The following is a 16,633-nucleotide window of genomic DNA, read 5'->3' on the forward strand; positions in this document are numbered from 1 at the left end:
CGAAGCTCTATAAAATTATGATGACATCATGTATTAATTAATTAACTAAGTTAGGTAAATAAACTTGCAAAAATATTACTTTACCTCAAGATTGTCCAACAAACCAATCATAACTTCTCATAAATATTAAATATTCATTATCATTTATCAACGTCCATACAAATTAATATATATAAATTAGCAAAAATTACCACTCTGCAATACCATCGATAAAACTTAAAAAGGACTCATTAAGCAAGCTATTAATTATTTCAAAACAGAACATGTAATTCGGTAATTCCACAAAGTTTTAACAATTGACAAACAAATACAATCTTACAAAAATCTAAAACAAACCACAACATGTATAAAATTATACATTCATAAACTACAAGTTTGTTTGAGAAATAACAATAAAACACGTACATCTACTAACAAAAATACATATACTAAAAAAACAATAAAATTGACATTTAAATGTTAAAATTTAAATACATAGAATTACTTACAAAAATTGATAAAATCCGTTGGTAAATCAGAACACGGAGGCTGTGACCACAAAACTTCAAGAACTACAACTTGTTGTGTTGAGATGAGCAAGATTTTTATTTGGGGGTGAGGGGGGCCTGGTTATTTGCAGATGGGGAGAGTTAGGATTAGGAAGAAGAAGGAGATATGGGGGAGGAGAGAGTCGGCAGAGTGGCCATATATTTACTTTTTCCAACGGCCTCACCAACAAAATAAAACTGTCGGTGACTACGTCGGCAACTCCGTCGGTCATTCTGACGGGAAATCGACATGTCAGCGCACGAACCTGCTTTTCAAATCCCTCGATGATTCCGTCGGTATTTTTGACGGTGCACCGGTCACGTCACCCGTACGGATATGCCATTTTGATTCCGTTGGTGATTCCGTCGGTATTGTTAACGGTGAACCGGTCCCCTCACACGTATGGGTCACCCGTTTTGAATCAGTCAGTGATTCTGTCATAAAAATCACCTGCCAAAACCTCCACGTCAGCTACCCGCCCATTTTTCATTAATTCTGAACTTTCCGTCTGTAATTCGGTCGGTAATTACTGACGGTTGTATTCCGTCGGCAATTACCGACCGAATTAAGGATGGAAATTGTCCGTCGGTAATTTTGACTGAAAAATACCAACATAAATATTCCGTCGGGGATTCCGTTGGTATTAAGCGAATTTCTGGTAGTGAAATGAAGTACATGACAACTAAAAAAATTAAGAATATAATAATTAAATTAAAAAATATATTTAATATTTATGTTTAATCCACTTGTGCAAAACAACAAGCTAGCAAAAACAACATTAATTTGTGACAATCCTTTTAAGCTATGATTTTAGATGTTATGTTACAATATGTTAGCATAAAATTGTTGCCAAGAACTTTTCTAATCCTTGAAAAATTTAGAAATAAATAAATGAAAATTTGTTGTATATATTGAGAAAGATATTTTTAATGAGATTAAAAATAAAATCATTATGAAACATTTTTAAAATATTAAATCTCGAAGAGAATAATTATAATGTAAGTTTTTTTATTTTAAAAGTATTTTTAAATTATTTTGCTTAACTTGAGTTGGTATATATATATTTCAAATTGATTTCTATATATAACACATGTAAGTATAACATATAATATCAAATATTTGTTAGTAATTTGCCCCCTCAATTAAAAAATCCTAGCTCCGCCACTAAATGCAAAAGCTTTATGTGCTGGAAAAGAGACAAATTTTGTTAAATAATATGGACTTGATAATTCATTAAAAAATATGAATCACTCAATTGTGATGGGTGTGGCCAATGCGCGTTTGATATCCCTTTCATTTCTCTTTTTGTTTTTTTCTCCATCGAAACTCCATCTTCTTTACAGTGTAAGAAAAAATCCGTAAGAAAATCATTGGAAACTTACCAGTACGAGTTCTTGACCTCAAGAAACCGGAAAAAAATTCGAAGTCATTGGAATAAAAAGAAAGAAAAGGGCTTTGGAAGTTGGTTACTAGATACCAGAAGAAGAAAAAATATTGGGCTTGGCTGGATCTTGTGCCTCTTTAGCCAACACTTACCACACGGTTTGTTTCGTCTAGATTCGTGAAATACTCGTAGAAATTTGGGTTTTCTGATTTCTAAGTAGAATTGTACATGTTTCAGCTTGAAATTGCTATTTGGTAGATTTAATTGCCGAATTTCTAAGTAGAATTGTACATGTTTCATGTTTGACCACAGGAGCAGGCCTTATACAAAATAGCGTGGAAAGCAATTCCGGACCCAAGCGAGCTAGTTGAGGCTAGAAAGGATTTTCATGGCTTCCAGCAGCGTGCAAGGAATAACCTCATCTTCATCTTCTCCTCCTCCATTATATATGTATGATGTGTTCCTTAGTTTTAGAGGCAAGGACACGCGGGACAACTTTACTAGTCATCTATTTTCTAATCTGGCTCAGAGAGGCATCGATGTGTACATGGATGATAGGGAGCTCGAGAGAGGAAAGAGCATCGAACCTGCTCTGTGGAAGGCCATCGAAGAATCAAGGTTTTCTGTCATTATATTTTCAAGAGATTACGCATCTTCACCATGGTGCTTGGATGAACTTGTCAAGATTGTTCAGTGCATGAAAGAGATGGGACACACTGTTCTGCCAGTTTTTTATGATGTGGATCCCTCAGAGACATATGAGAAAGCCTTCGGTGAGCATGAACAAAATTTCAAGGAAAATTTGGAGAAGGTCCAGATCTGGAAAGATTGTCTTTCTACGGTGACCAATCTATCTGGCTGGGACGTACGTAATAGGTAAATCATCTATCTACTTATTCTTATTCTCAAATCCTCCCTGGATTGTTTCAATGATGATCATAGCTTCTTCTTTTTTTAAATGTTTTTTCAAATTTAAACGTTGTCTATGCTAAACCTATTTTTTCTTTAATTTTGACTTTTAAAATAAAAGAGCGCACTCAATTGTCACAATTTTTATAAAATAAAAAATCGAAAACAAATTAAAAAAATTTCTTGAACTTTTTGCTAATTTCTATTACTTAGATCGAATAATAAAATTTCAATTATCTAAATTGAATTTATTGAGGCATCTTTAGAAAAAGTCAATATTACAAAGACATTTTGACTATCATCAGAATATTTTTTCCTGATTGTATTATAGAATAATAGAGGATAACTTTATCGATTGTATTAACAAAAATTTAAAATCCTTGAGAAATGTCTTTGATATACTAATGGATTGTAACAATGAATTTACTAATTTTTCATTCTAAGAAAAATAAACTACTTAGGGATATTAGGGTCGTCTTATAAGGGCCAATAATCATTATAGAATTAATAGGGGTAGTTAGGTATTTTTTTTTACGGTATAATTACTTAGTTACTCTTAAAAGTAAAAATAAATAAATTAGCTATATGGGCTTTTTAAAGATTTTTCACTTCTCAGGGTGCAATAAAATAACTTTATTTCCTTTAAAATTAAAAATACTTACCTTGTCTTCAATGGCTTATTCATGCTTTTTTTTTTTTTGTGATAAAAAAAAAGTGGTTGGCTTGTTTGTAGAACACACAAGCGAATAAATTGTTTTGTCTTATTTAAACAGCACGAGGAATGGCTTATGACACCCAAAAAATGCCTTCATTGATATTTTCTGATTCACCATGGCATGAGCTACCTCAAGTGGCATGTGTGGAGTAATTCTTTCTGGTTTGACATCAAATGACTTTTTTTTTGTCTTTATCCTTGAATCAAGGTTGTCAATTTCGTTCCGTTCCGCCCGGAATGGCCGAAACATTTCATACCAATTCAAAAAACGAAACAAAACGGAACAAATTTCATCTCATTTTAAATCTCGGCCCGTTCCGGAAATTCCAGCCAAATTCCCGCCGAAACGTTCCGGTTTCATTCCGGTTGTTCCGTTTCGGCCAAAAAATATTATTTTAAAAAATTAATATATGGTTTATATTATTTTAAGTTAAAGATCTATTTAATCTTTACTATTTAAAATATTTTAAATTTTAAAATTATATTTGTTTTAGCATTATGTTTGTATTGCATAATTTATAATTAATTTATCTTGAATTTGAATTATGTTTTGTGGAATATATATATATATATATATATAATATATATATATATATATATATATATATATATAAACAGTACAACCCCGAAAACGGCACGCCGAAACAATCCGAAACTGAAACATTTCGTTCCAATTGAAAAAACGAAACACCTACCGAAACGGAATTGACAACCTTGCCTTGAATTACGCACCCAACCTTCTAAACTTGTATAGTAACCCTACAATCTTATATATATTTGGTCTATTTTCTTTCAATTGATATTTTTTTGAAATAAAAATATATTGTTAACTTATTGTTAATTTTATACTTTTTAATTTTTTAATCTATTAGATTTAATTATCATTCTTTTTATTATTATTTATTTTATGTGAGATTATTTTTATTTTATTTTATTGGCAATTTCATCCTTCATTTTTTATTGTTATGTTTTTTTACCTTCGAGTTTTTTAAAAAAGTGATATATATATATATATATATATTATATATTATTTCTGATTTCATATTTTAACATTGGATTAAGCTTTTTGGTTAAGTCTGGATTTAAGATTTAACGGATTGAGAATTTGGGACACTAACCTAGGTTTAGGATATTTGTCTAGGTTTTTTTTATTTTTTTAAGCTCATGTTTTTTTTTTCAAGTTTCATCATTCAATATTATTTAATTAAAGACTAAGCTCTATATATTTTTTTATTTGCTTTCTATAAGATTTTTAAATAAGGTTAAAAATAATTGGGGTTATCTTAAGTCTTTTTATTTCTCATTCTTTGTTAAGTCTATCTACTATTTTTTAAAAAATCCTTTTTTTAATTGAATAATTTTTTTTATGTTTAGCTTTTAATATTTGGTTGATTGAAATCGGTCGCTATTTTATTTTGATATGGGTTCCATAGAGTTTTCAAGGATTTGTGTTTTAGATCGCGAGTTTCACAAGTTAACCATTATTACTCCAGGTCGATCTAATGTGTTGTCATCATAATTATATTTTTAAATAAATATATCATCCAATATATTATAATCTTAATATTTTTCAAATGTTTTTCTAGCATGTATTGAATTTTTTACTGTCAAATATTATTATATTTTTTTAAAGGTTAGAAAAAAAAAAATTCCACCCTGGGGGCAAAAAATCTAGTTAAAGAACTACACATTAAAGTGAAGTTTTCAACAAGTGGCAACTTATCATTAGTATTTTTAATAGGTTATCATCTATGGTTCAGTTTTTAAGTTATGACATATAAGCTACATGAAGTTTTTTCCCATGAAAAAAATTATTTCTCAAAATACTATAGCACGGTTTCATCAATAGAGAAGAAAGACGAAGAAATGGGTTGTGAAAATTGTAGTTGTGAGAAGCATATGTGATATCAGTGCATCTCAAGATGCGTGGATTGGATTTGCACAACCACTTAAACTATGTTAGTATGGGACATTTTCTATGGGCTATGTTAATATGGGAAAAAAGTCAAAAATTAATAAATTTAAAGTTGTTTTTTTTTAAGTTAATTATGCAAGATAATTGAATTTTTTGTTAAAAATAATTATAAAAATAACTTAGTGATCGACAAAAAAATGATAGAACTCCTTTTGCCTTTTGGTCTGTTAAAACCAAACTTAATGAAATATTTTTATTTCCTAGCTTTTGTTCTTGTATGCATGCTTCTGTAGTATCTGTGTGATTCTATAGGGAATAATATATCTATTGTACGCATGATTCTTAGCATCAATGCAATCCTAGTTCCTTGTTCAGTTTATTCTTTCCTTTTCCTCTATGTTCTTGAAGCTATCTATTATCAGGGCCCTATCTTTCTCAAAGGTTGGTGTATTAATTTCCGGCTAACAGCCATACATTTTTGAGCTACAATATGCTAATGTTTATTTTTCCATTAGCATTATCTGATTTGATTTTTGCACACTGCATGATTAATGTTTTGCACCCTCCTATGCAGGAATGAATCGGAATTAATTAAAATAATTGTTTGAATACATATTGTACAAACTAAGCGTCACTCTGCCAACAATTAGCAAAAAAATTAGTTGGAATAGATTCTCGTGTAGAGGTATTAAATGGCTATATAGGTGAAGAAGTGGGCAAAACAATCTTCATAGGGATTTGCGGAATGGGTGGCATAGGTAAGACGACTGTTGCAAGGGTACTATATGATAGGATTCGTCTGCAATTTGAAGGCAGCTGCTTCTTAGCAAATGTCAGAGAAGTTTTTGCTGAGAAAGATGGACCACGCCGTTTACAGGAACAACTTCTTTCTGAAATCTTAATGGAACGTGCTTCGGTATGGGATTCTTATAGAGGGATTGAGATGATAAAAGCGGAGGTTACGAATTAAAAAGATTCTTCTTATCCTTGATGATGTAGATGACAAAAAACAACTAGAATTCTTGGCTGCGGAGCCTGGATGGTTTTGGTCCAGGGAGTAGAATTATCATAACAAGCAGAGATACAATGTGTTAACTGGAAATGATGATACTAAAATTTATGAGGCTGAAAAATTGAATGATGATGATTGCTCTTATGTTATTTAGCCAGAAAGCTTTCAAAAATGACCAACCTGCTGAAGATTTCGTGGAACTATCAAAGCAAGTTGTGGTTTATGCTAATGGCCTTCCACTAGCTATTGAAGTTTATAGGTTCGTTTTTGTATGCAAGAAGTATCCCTGCATGGAGAGGTGCAATTAATAGAATGAATGAGATTCCTGACGGCAAAATTATTGATGTGCTTCGCATTAGTTTTGATGGTCTCCATGAATCAGATAAGAAAATTTTTTTAGACATTGCATGTTTCCTGATGGGGTTTAAAATTGATCGAATAACAAGGATACTTGAAAGCCATGGATTCCATGCAAGTATTGGAATACCAGTTCTTATTGAGAGATCTCTCTCATAAGTGTCTCTCGGGATCAAGTCTGGATGCATAATTTATTACAGATAATGGGTAAGGAAATTGTTCGTTGTGAATCCCCTAAAGAGACTGGAAGGCGTAGTAGATTGTGGACATACGAGGATGTCTGCCTTGCACTGATTGACAACACAGTGAGTAGCTGATAGAGAACATTATCCATAAAATTATAAAGTTTATTTTAATTTACACTCCATCTCTACCTTGTATTTGTTTTTTACTTGTATTCATTTTTGGTTGATAGGGAAAAGAAAAAATAGAAGCCATTTTCTTGGACTTGCCTGGAATAAAAGATGCACAATGGAACATGAAAGCCTTCTCTAAGATGAGCAGACTAAGATTACTCAAAATCGACAACGTGCAGCTCTCTCAAGGACCTGAAGATCTTTCCCATAAGTTACAATTTCTTGAATGGCATTCTTACCCTTCAAAATCATTGCCAGCTGGTTTACAGGTGGATGAGCTTGTTGAACTTCATATGGCTAACAGTAGCATTGAGCAATTATGGTGTGGGTATAAGGTGAGATCAACTAATTTTAAGGGCCTTGGCATTTCTTTTTATTGTTTCCCTATATATGTATGATAGTAGCATCCATATTTCTTCTCCCTTGCCTAATTGCAGAGTGCAGTTAAGTTGAAAATCATCAATCTCAGCAACTCCTTATACCTGTCCAAGACTCCAGATCTTACTGGAATTCCAAATCTTGAGAGTCTGATTCTTGAAGGTTGTACAAGTTTGTCGGAGGTCCATCCATCACTTGGAAGTTACAAGAATCTTCAATATGTGAATCTTGTGAATTGCGAAAGTATTAGGATTCTCTCAAGCAATCTTGAAATGGAATCACTAAAAATTTTCACTCTTAATGGCTGCTCAAAACTTGAGAAGTTTCCAGATATAGTAGGAAACATGAACAAATTGTTGGTGCTTCATTTGGATGAGACTGGTATTACAAAACTATCTTCATCAATTCATCGTTTGGTTGGCTTAGAAGTATTGAGCATGAACAACTGCAAGAACCTTGAAAGCATTCCGAGTAGCATACCTTGTTTGAAATCCCTTAAAAAACTCGATCTCTCTGGCTGCTCCGAATTTAAATATATACCAGAGAATTTAGGGGAAGTTGAAAGTTTGGAGGAGTTTGATATAAGTGGAACTTCAATAAGACTACTGTTGTAACCCATTTTTGGGTCCCCATAAAAAAATAATAAAAAAAAAAAAAAAAATTTGAAAGGCTAAACAGTGTCGTTTTGAACGGCACTGTTCCCCTTTCTTCCTCGCCAAACATACAGCAGCAAAGAAGGAAAAAGAACGCATATTTAATGATGCCGGTCCCTCAAGCCCACCGACCGCCGGTCCCTCTAGCCCACTGACCGAAGACATTGGCCGACCACCTACCGCACCGCCGAAACTAAGGGAGGCACGCCTGGACAGCCGCGCCCGACCAGCCGCCGCATGACCTGTTCCTTGGCTCCACAATGGAAAAAAACATGCTCGCGGGCTCTATAAATAGAGGGGAGAAGGGAGAAACGGAGGGGGGAGGAAGAGAAGAGGAAGGAGGACGGAGAGAGAGGGAACAGAAGAGGTAACAGAAGGGAGAATAAAGTGAGAAGAGAGGAGAGAAGGCAGAGAAGAAGAAGGGAAGAAGCAGAGAAGAAAACGGGAAAAAACAGAGGAGAGAGAGAGAAGGAAAACCGCCGGCCACCGCGAACCGCCAGCGCCGCCGCCGCCACCCCTGCTGCATCAGCTGCTGCCAGCATCAACACAGCTCCAGGTAACGTCCTACCTTTCCCGTCGTTTTTTTGCTTCAGTTAAACGTTCTGCAAAAATTAATTAGCTAGTTACTGTGCTATGCACAGTAACTGGCTAATTAATTCACATTACTGTGCATTTGCTAATTAATTTCTTTGGTCACTGTGTGTACAGTACCCCCGGTTACTATGTGCACAGTGACCAACCCATGCATTTGGGCCAGGTTCGGCCAGCCCATGTATTTGGGCCTGACCCGGCCCATTTCAAAGAAAAAAAATCAAAAATATTTGTTTCAGCATTTTTATAATTTTTCCGCGTAGTTTTTATGTCATTTTGATTAATATTGGGTGGTATTTTATGTTGTTAAAAATACAAAAATCTGATATTAAAATACCCGGTTTTCGTCAAAAAACTTCCAAAAATACAAAAAAATTGAAAAAAAAGAAAAAAATGTTTTTGTGCATACGGCCAAGTGTCTCAACGCTAAAAATTCATATTGTATTTTTTTCATACACAAAAAAAATGTTTTAGCATGCATTTTGGCTTTAATAACCAGTTTATTAAAGTCAAGAGAATATTGGCCAATATTTCAAAAACAACAAAAATTTTTGTTTGGCTCTTAGTATCCGGGGTATGACTTTACACGTAATGCATATTCCGGATATTTAATTCTTTTTTTTTTTAGACAATAGAACCTGGAGTATGACATTACATGTAATGCGTATTCCGAACAATAAAAAACCACAACACGACCTTAGATTTTATCAGACATTAAAACAATGCAGCTTACCTTAGGTAGGGCGTAGTTGGGGTGCTAATACCTTCCCTTTACGCAACCAGTCTCCGTACCTGATCTCTAAAGACCAGTTAAGGTTCCTAGTAACCAGAATACTAGGTGGCGACTCCCTGTCCATATTTTCACCTGTAGAGACAAGAATTTCCTTGTCTCTCCCTATTTGCCAAGAATAAATATTTTCCGTTTTTTTCTTGAGGGTGGACGATCGCCGCGCCGCCGCACACGTGCGACAGAATGGCGACTCCACTGGGGACTTTGTGGACTAAGCTTTGTTTTTGTCTGATGATTGTGTTTTATTGTTGTGGTTTGCGTGTTTATTTTTAAATATGCATTTTCTATATATTTGTTCATATTTAGTTGCGCGTCTTAATTTCTGTACATATTTATCTCATGCATCACATAGTTACTTTTTTTAAAAAGCACACACAATCTTCAGGTTAGGAGGGGGACTAGCAGCTTACCTTACGACTTTTAGTCAAGGTTTAAGTTTGTGTAAACCCCAACTCTTCGTTGAGTGCTTAGACTGGTAATGGTTGGTACACGTACCATCTCATTGCCTACAAGCCCCCATATTGCCTCCACGAGGGCGATCACTGGGACAACGAGAGTCCCTTTTTTTAGAGACCAAATAGTAAACCTACCTTTTGTCTCACTTAAAAAGATTAGAACCAGCCTTTAGGATGTATGCTCCGTATACATTGTTTTCCATCCGAGCAAGCCCTTCTTGAAGCATCTTGAACTCCAGACTTATGGGTGACACAATGACCATCGCTCAGAAAATTTTCATTGTAGAGTTTGTGCAAGAATCAAGATTCTTGTTTCATCATACAAGAGTTACGACCATGTTGTCACCCCTCGAAGGGCGAGTTCATCATATAGACTTCATGTTCATACATTTGTCATGCATGCACTTGAAAAGAAAGATAGGTCCCCTATGAATCTACAACACCCAATTTTGAGTGGAAAAAAACATTGGAGATAAAGAAGCGTGCTCACCGCAACATCCATTTTCAAGAAGAGTTGGAGTCTCTGAACAAAAGCTTGACTCACCTCTAGCTTACTCGAGCATATATGGAGAAATGCCTCTGGTGAAGGTCCTTCCAATTGACCTATCATTTTTGTTCAAACCCCAACAAAGACTCAACCTGAAGACATTGAGGGCCCACATGATCAAGAGCCTCAACACAATTTGAAGGGAAATTGCATCACCATTGCAGAATGAAGCCTGTTCTTGCTCTGCCAAAATAACTACCTCGGTTTGATCATGTCTCCAAAAAAAACTTGATTTTTTTGTTTCAACCTATTCTAGTTTTTGTTTGGTAATTTGGCTAAAAATTCCACAAGACTTTCCTTGTCCACTGAGCCTTTCTTGTTAATAAAATCATGTGTTTTGCTGTGTTCATCACATGCCTTCATTTTTGTTGTTTCATGCAAATAACACATTGAGCACAACCTTTAAGCATGAAACCATCACGCCCAAAATCTTGTGGTGCATTTCCCTTTTCTTCCAAAACTATGCATGATCGCATGTGAGGATTTTTGGGAATTCAAAGTTTAGTACAAAAACAGAAATCATGTTGACGTTTGTCCGAAACAAACGAGTTCTGGAAATTCAGGTGATTCCTTAGAGAGGTAACCATACACCTAGAAAAACCAAAAAAAAAAAAAAAAAAAAAAAACATGAAGTGACTCCAAAAGCTGGGTTTTATTTGCATGAATAATGAGAAATCACATTGCATACTCGCATGAAAGCAAGGCTTACCGATCCTAAATGCATGCATTTGAGATGAAGAAAGGCTATCTTTGATAATCCTTTCACAAAGTTGAAATATATCATTTGCAGTCCCCTTTTGAGCCTAATACATTTTCTTGAAAAAATAACCCTGGCTAGGATCACACCCCTACACTGGGGGGCAAGTGCAAAAAAATCCATAATGATTGAAAGTGCCCAAATAACTCTTGGGGGCATGAAAAAGTCTTCAACAATGAAAGTGCCCAAACAATACTAGGGGGCATAAAAGAAAATTCTCAATCATCAAAGGTGCCCATACAAAGCTAGGGGGCAAGAAGAAAAATCCAAAGGATCCAAAAAGTTTGAGCAAAAATTACAAGGCCAATGCAATGATGCTCAAAATCAAATGAAGAAAACAAAAACAAAGAGAAAGAGCCCAAGCCCAACACTGGGGGGCACCGTGGATCATTTTACAAATCAATTCCAAGGTCCAGAAATGTTTGAACAAAAGAGTTTGGGATATAAGCACTTGTGATCCTTAGTCTTAAAGTCCCTTAAACACCTTTTGAGCCTGCAGCATATCATTTTCTTCGTAACCAATAGCAAAAGCCTACATTACGCACCTGATAAAGCCCTTTCTGATCAAAGGCAAGCAATCTGGATAGGTAGGCAGTGCTTTCTCGTGCGAGTCATATCATTATTCATGCAAATAAAATAAATGCTTTGAATCATTCGGTTCTCAATAACCCTCAAATTGACATTTACACCTTTTGTGACCAACCAGATGTCACCTTCATCTTTAACCAAAAGCAAAAAGCTTTCATCACTTCAAGAAACCTGTCCATAGGAATCACTTGGATTTTTTAGAACAAGTTTATTTTGAACCAATGTCAAAATAATTTTTGTGATTGGAATAACTTGGAAGTTCCAAAAATTTTGCATGAAAACATTTCATTGTACAAAAAACCCAAACTTACTTTCACATATCCTCACCCCAAACTAAACCCAAGTTGAACACTTGGGGGGCATGATCAAGCTGGGGGACAATCAAAAACACATGGTAGGGCTGGCTCCATGATTCCTTTTCTAAGCAAAATGTCGGGCAAAATTGGTAACTTTTAAGATAAAGGGTGAAGGACAAAGATGTATGATGACATCAAAACTTTCTCAGAGGTCAAGATCACAAGATGTAACATGAGTAAGCAGAAGTGGAAAAGCCATCGAAGTTACTACCAACACTACAGCTTTTGAGAAAAACAAAGACACCATGAAGAAATGGGGGCCTATATTTCTCAGGTAAGTATACATGCATATCAATCATAATGCATTTGCTTTTCAACATTGACAATCATTTTTTCAAAATCAACTTTGGTAGTGCGTTTTCTAACCCTACCTCCTTTTGAGTGCGCCTTCGAGCCCTCACCTACATTTTGAGTGCGCCTTTGAGCCCTCATCCCTTTGGTAGTGCGTTTTCTAACCCTACCTCCTTTTGAGTGCGCCTTTGAGCCCTCACCTCCATCCCTTTGGTAGTGCGTTTTCTAACCCTACCTCCTTTTGAGTGCGCCTTTGAGCCCTCATCCCTTTGGTAGTGCGTTTTCTAACCCTACCTCCTTGTGAGTGCGCCTTTGAGTCCTCACCTCCATTTTGAGTGCGCCTTTGAGCCCTCATCCCTTTGGTAGTGCGTTTTCTAACCCTACCTCCTTTTGAGTGCGCCTTTGAGCCCTCACCTCCATCCCTTTGGTAGTGCGTTTTCTAACCCTACCTCCTTTTGAGTGCGCCTTTGAGCCCTCACCTCCATTTTAAGTGCGCCTTTGAGCCCTCATCCCTTTGGTAGTGCGTTTTCTAACCCTACCTCCTTTTGAGTGCGCCTTCGAGCCCTCACCTACATTTTGAGTGCGCCTTTGAGACCTCATCGCTTCGGTAGTGCGTTTTCTAACCCTACCTCCATTTTGAGCGCGCCTTTGAGCCCTCACCTCCATTTTGAGTGCGCCTTTGAGCCCTCATCCCTTTGGTAGTGCGTTTTCTAACCCTACCTCCTTTTGAGTGCGCCTTTGAGCCCTCACCTCCATTTTGAGTGCGCCTTTGAGCCCTCATCGCTTCGGTAGTGTGTTTTCTAACCCTACCTCTATTTTGAGCGCGCCTTTGAGCCCTCACCTCCATTTTGAGTGCGCCTTTGAGCCCTCATCCCTTCGGTAGTGCGTTTTCTAACCCTACCTCCTTTTGAGTGCGCCTTTGAGCCCTCACCTCCATTTTGAGTGCGCCTTTGAGCCCTCATCGCTTCGGTAGTGCGTTTTCTAACCCTATCTCCATTTTGAGCGCGCCTTTGAGCCCTCACCTCCATTTTGAGTGCGCCTTTGAGCCCTCATCCCTTCGGTAATGCGTTTTCTAACCCTACCTCCTTTAGAGTGCGCCTTTGAGCCCTCACCTCCATTTTGAGTGCGCCTTTGAGCCCTCATCCCTTCGGTAGTGCGTTTTCTAACCCTACCTCCTTTTGAGTGCGCCTTTGAGCCCTCACCTCCATTTTGAGTGCGCCTTTGAGCCCTCATCCCTTCGGTAGTGCGTTTTCTAACCCTACCTCCGTTTGAGTGGGCCTTCGAGCCCTCACCTCCATTTTGAGTGCGCCTTTGAGCCCTCATCCCTTCGGTAGTGCGTTTTTTAACCCTACCTCCTTTAGAGTGCGCCTTTGAGCCCTCATCCCTTCGGTAGTGCGTTTTCTAACCCTACCTCCTTTTGAGTGCGCCTTTGAGCCCTCACCTCCATTTTGAGTGCGCCTTTGAGCCCTAATCCCTTCGGTAGTGCGTTTTGTAACCCTACCTCCATTTTAAGTGCGCCTTTGAGCCTTCACCAACATTTTTTTCTGGGTAGGTCACCCATTACAATGCGACCAATTCTCCATGTTTTATATCTGGGTAGGTCACCCATTACAATGAGACCACACTTCACATTCTTTCCTTTTTTTTTCGGGTTAAAGGGGATTGGCGAAAGGAATCTCAGTTTAGCCCAACCATACACAGGACTTTGGGTCCGGTTGAAGTTTTAGGTCAATCAAATTTTGAGACGACCAGTTTTGGAAGACCAATGTTATTTTTTTCTTTACAACACTTACTATGCATAAATCTTTGCTCCGTAAGCATTGTAAAGAGGGGGGCAACTGTTGTAACCCATTTTTGGGTCCCCATAAAAAAATAATAAAAAAAAAAAAAAAAATTTGAAAGGCTAAACAGTGTCGTTTTGAACGGCACTGTTCCCCTTTCTTCCTCGCCAAACATACAGCAGCAAAGAAGGAAAAAGAACGCATATTTAATGATGCCGGTCCCTCAAGCCCACCGACCGCCGGTCCCTCTAGCCCACTGACCGAAGACATTGGCCGACCACCTACCGCACCGCCGAAACTAAGGGAGGCACGCCTGGACAGCCGCGCCCGACCAGCCGCCGCATGACCTGTTCCTTGGCTCCACAATGGAAAAAAACATGCTCGCGGGCTCTATAAATAGAGGGGAGAAGGGAGAAACGGAGGGGGGAGGAAGAGAAGAGGAAGGAGGACGGAGAGAGAGGGAACAGAAGAGGTAACAGAAGGGAGAATAAAGTGAGAAGAGAGGAGAGAAGGCAGAGAAGAAGAAGGGAAGAAGCAGAGAAGAAAACGGGAAAAAACAGAGGAGAGAGAGAGAAGGAAAACCGCCGGCCACCGCGAACCGCCAGCGCCGCCGCCGCCACCCCTGCTGCATCAGCTGCTGCCAGCATCAACACAGCTCCAGGTAACGTCCTACCTTTCCCGTCGTTTTTTTGCTTCAGTTAAACGTTCTGCAAAAATTAATTAGCTAGTTACTGTGCTATGCACAGTAACTGGCTAATTAATTCACATTACTGTGCATTTGCTAATTAATTCTTTGGTCACTGTGTGTACAGTACCCCCGGTTACTATGTGCACAGTGACCAACCCATGCATTTGGGCCAGGTTCGGCCCAGCCCATGTATTTGGGCCTGACCCGGCCCATTTCAAAGAAAAAAAATCAAAAATATTTGTTTCAGCATTTTATAATTTTTCCGCGTAGTTTTTATGTCATTTTGATTAATATTGGGTGGTATTTTATGTTGTTAAAAATACAAAAATCTGATATTAAAATACCCGGTTTTCGTCAAAAAACTTCCAAAAATACAAAAAATTGAAAAAAAAAGAAAAAAATGTTTTTGTGCATACGGCCAAGTGTCTCAACGCTAAAAATTCATATTGTATTTTTTTCATACACAAAAAAAATGTTTTAGCATGCATTTTGGCTTTAATAACCAGTTTATTAAAGTCAAGAGAATATTGGCCAATATTTCAAAAACAACAAAAATTTTTGTTTGGCTCTTAGTATCCGGGGTATGACTTTACACGTAATGCATATTCCGGATATTTAATTCTTTTTTTTTTTTTAGACAATAGAACCTGGAGTATGACATTACATGTAATGCGTATTCCGAACAATAAAAAACCACAACACGACCTTAGATTTTATCAGACATTAAAACAATGCAGCTTACCTTAGGTAGGGCGTAGTTGGGGTGCTAATACCTTCCCTTTACGCAACCAGTCTCCGTACCTGATCTCTAAAGACCAGTTAAGGTTCCTAGTAACCAGAATACTAGGTGGCGACTCCCTGTCCATATTTTCACCTGTAGAGACAAGAATTTCCTTGTCTCTCCCTATTTGCCAAGAATAAATATTTTCCGTTTTTTTCTTGAGGGTGGACGATCGCCGCGCCGCCGCACACGTGCGACAACTACTACCAGCATCCCTTTTTCTTTTAAAGAATCTTAAAGTATTATCTTTGGATGGATTCAAAAGACTAGATGTGTTGCCTTCTTTGTCTGGTCTGTGTTCTTTAGAAGTACTTGGTTTACGCGCTTGCAATCTAAGAGAATGGGCACTTCCTGAAGATATTGGCTGCTTATCTTCATTGACATCTTTAGATTTGAGCCGGAATAACTTTGTTTGGCTGCCTAAGAGCATAAATCTGCTTTATGAACTGGAAACGCTTGTCTTGGAGGATTGCACGATGCTTGAATCATTGCCTGAGGTTCCGTCTAAAGTTCAAATGGTAAATTTGAATGGTTGTATAAGCCTAAAAACAATTCCAGATCCGATAAAGCTAAGCAGTTCCAAAAGATCAGAGTTCATATGTCTTAACTGCTGGGAATTGTACAATCATAATGGCCAAGGCAGCATGGGGTTGATGATGCTTGAAAGATACCTCAAGGTCTTCTCTTAATCATACCCAACCTTTTTTGTATCCCTCTCCCTCTCCCTCCTTTTATCTAAGATTTTTGTTTTTCATGGTACAGGGTTTGTCTAATCCAAGACCTGGATTTTGGTATCGCTGT

General features: G+C 37.2%; 1 protein-coding gene and 1 pseudogene across 1 annotated transcript; both read left to right on the top strand.

Annotated features, from left to right (window-relative positions):
• The first annotated feature begins 1,903 nt into the window (after positions 1-1,903).
• Positions 1,904-7,126, top strand: LOC118042756 (TMV resistance protein N-like; annotated as a pseudogene).
• Positions 7,002-8,879, top strand: LOC140954229 (disease resistance protein RPV1-like). Its single transcript, XM_073405831.1, has 3 exons — positions 7,002-7,125; positions 7,236-7,511; positions 7,614-8,879. The coding sequence occupies exons 1-3, from the start codon at positions 7,003-7,005 to the stop codon at positions 8,166-8,168; spliced, it is 954 nt and encodes a 317-aa protein (XP_073261932.1). The 5' UTR covers position 7,002; the 3' UTR covers positions 8,169-8,879.
• The last annotated feature ends 7,754 nt before the right edge of the window (positions 8,880-16,633 follow it).

This window comes from Populus alba, chromosome 17 (genome assembly GCF_005239225.2).
Source record: "Populus alba chromosome 17, ASM523922v2, whole genome shotgun sequence".
In the NCBI taxonomy this organism is placed as follows: Eukaryota; Viridiplantae; Streptophyta; class Magnoliopsida; order Malpighiales; family Salicaceae; genus Populus; species Populus alba.

Bases quoted from the DNA above. Each gene is read 5' to 3' on its own strand.
- LOC140954229 (XM_073405831.1), top strand. From the start codon at position 7,003: ATGCATAATTTATTACAGATAATGGGTAAGGAAATTGTTCGTTGTGAA. The intron at 7,126-7,235 runs GTGAGTAGCTGA...TTTGGTTGATAG, and splicing joins TTGCACTGATTGACAACACA to GGAAAAGAAAAAATAGAAGC. The intron at 7,512-7,613 runs GTGAGATCAACT...GCCTAATTGCAG, and splicing joins AATTATGGTGTGGGTATAAG to AGTGCAGTTAAGTTGAAAAT.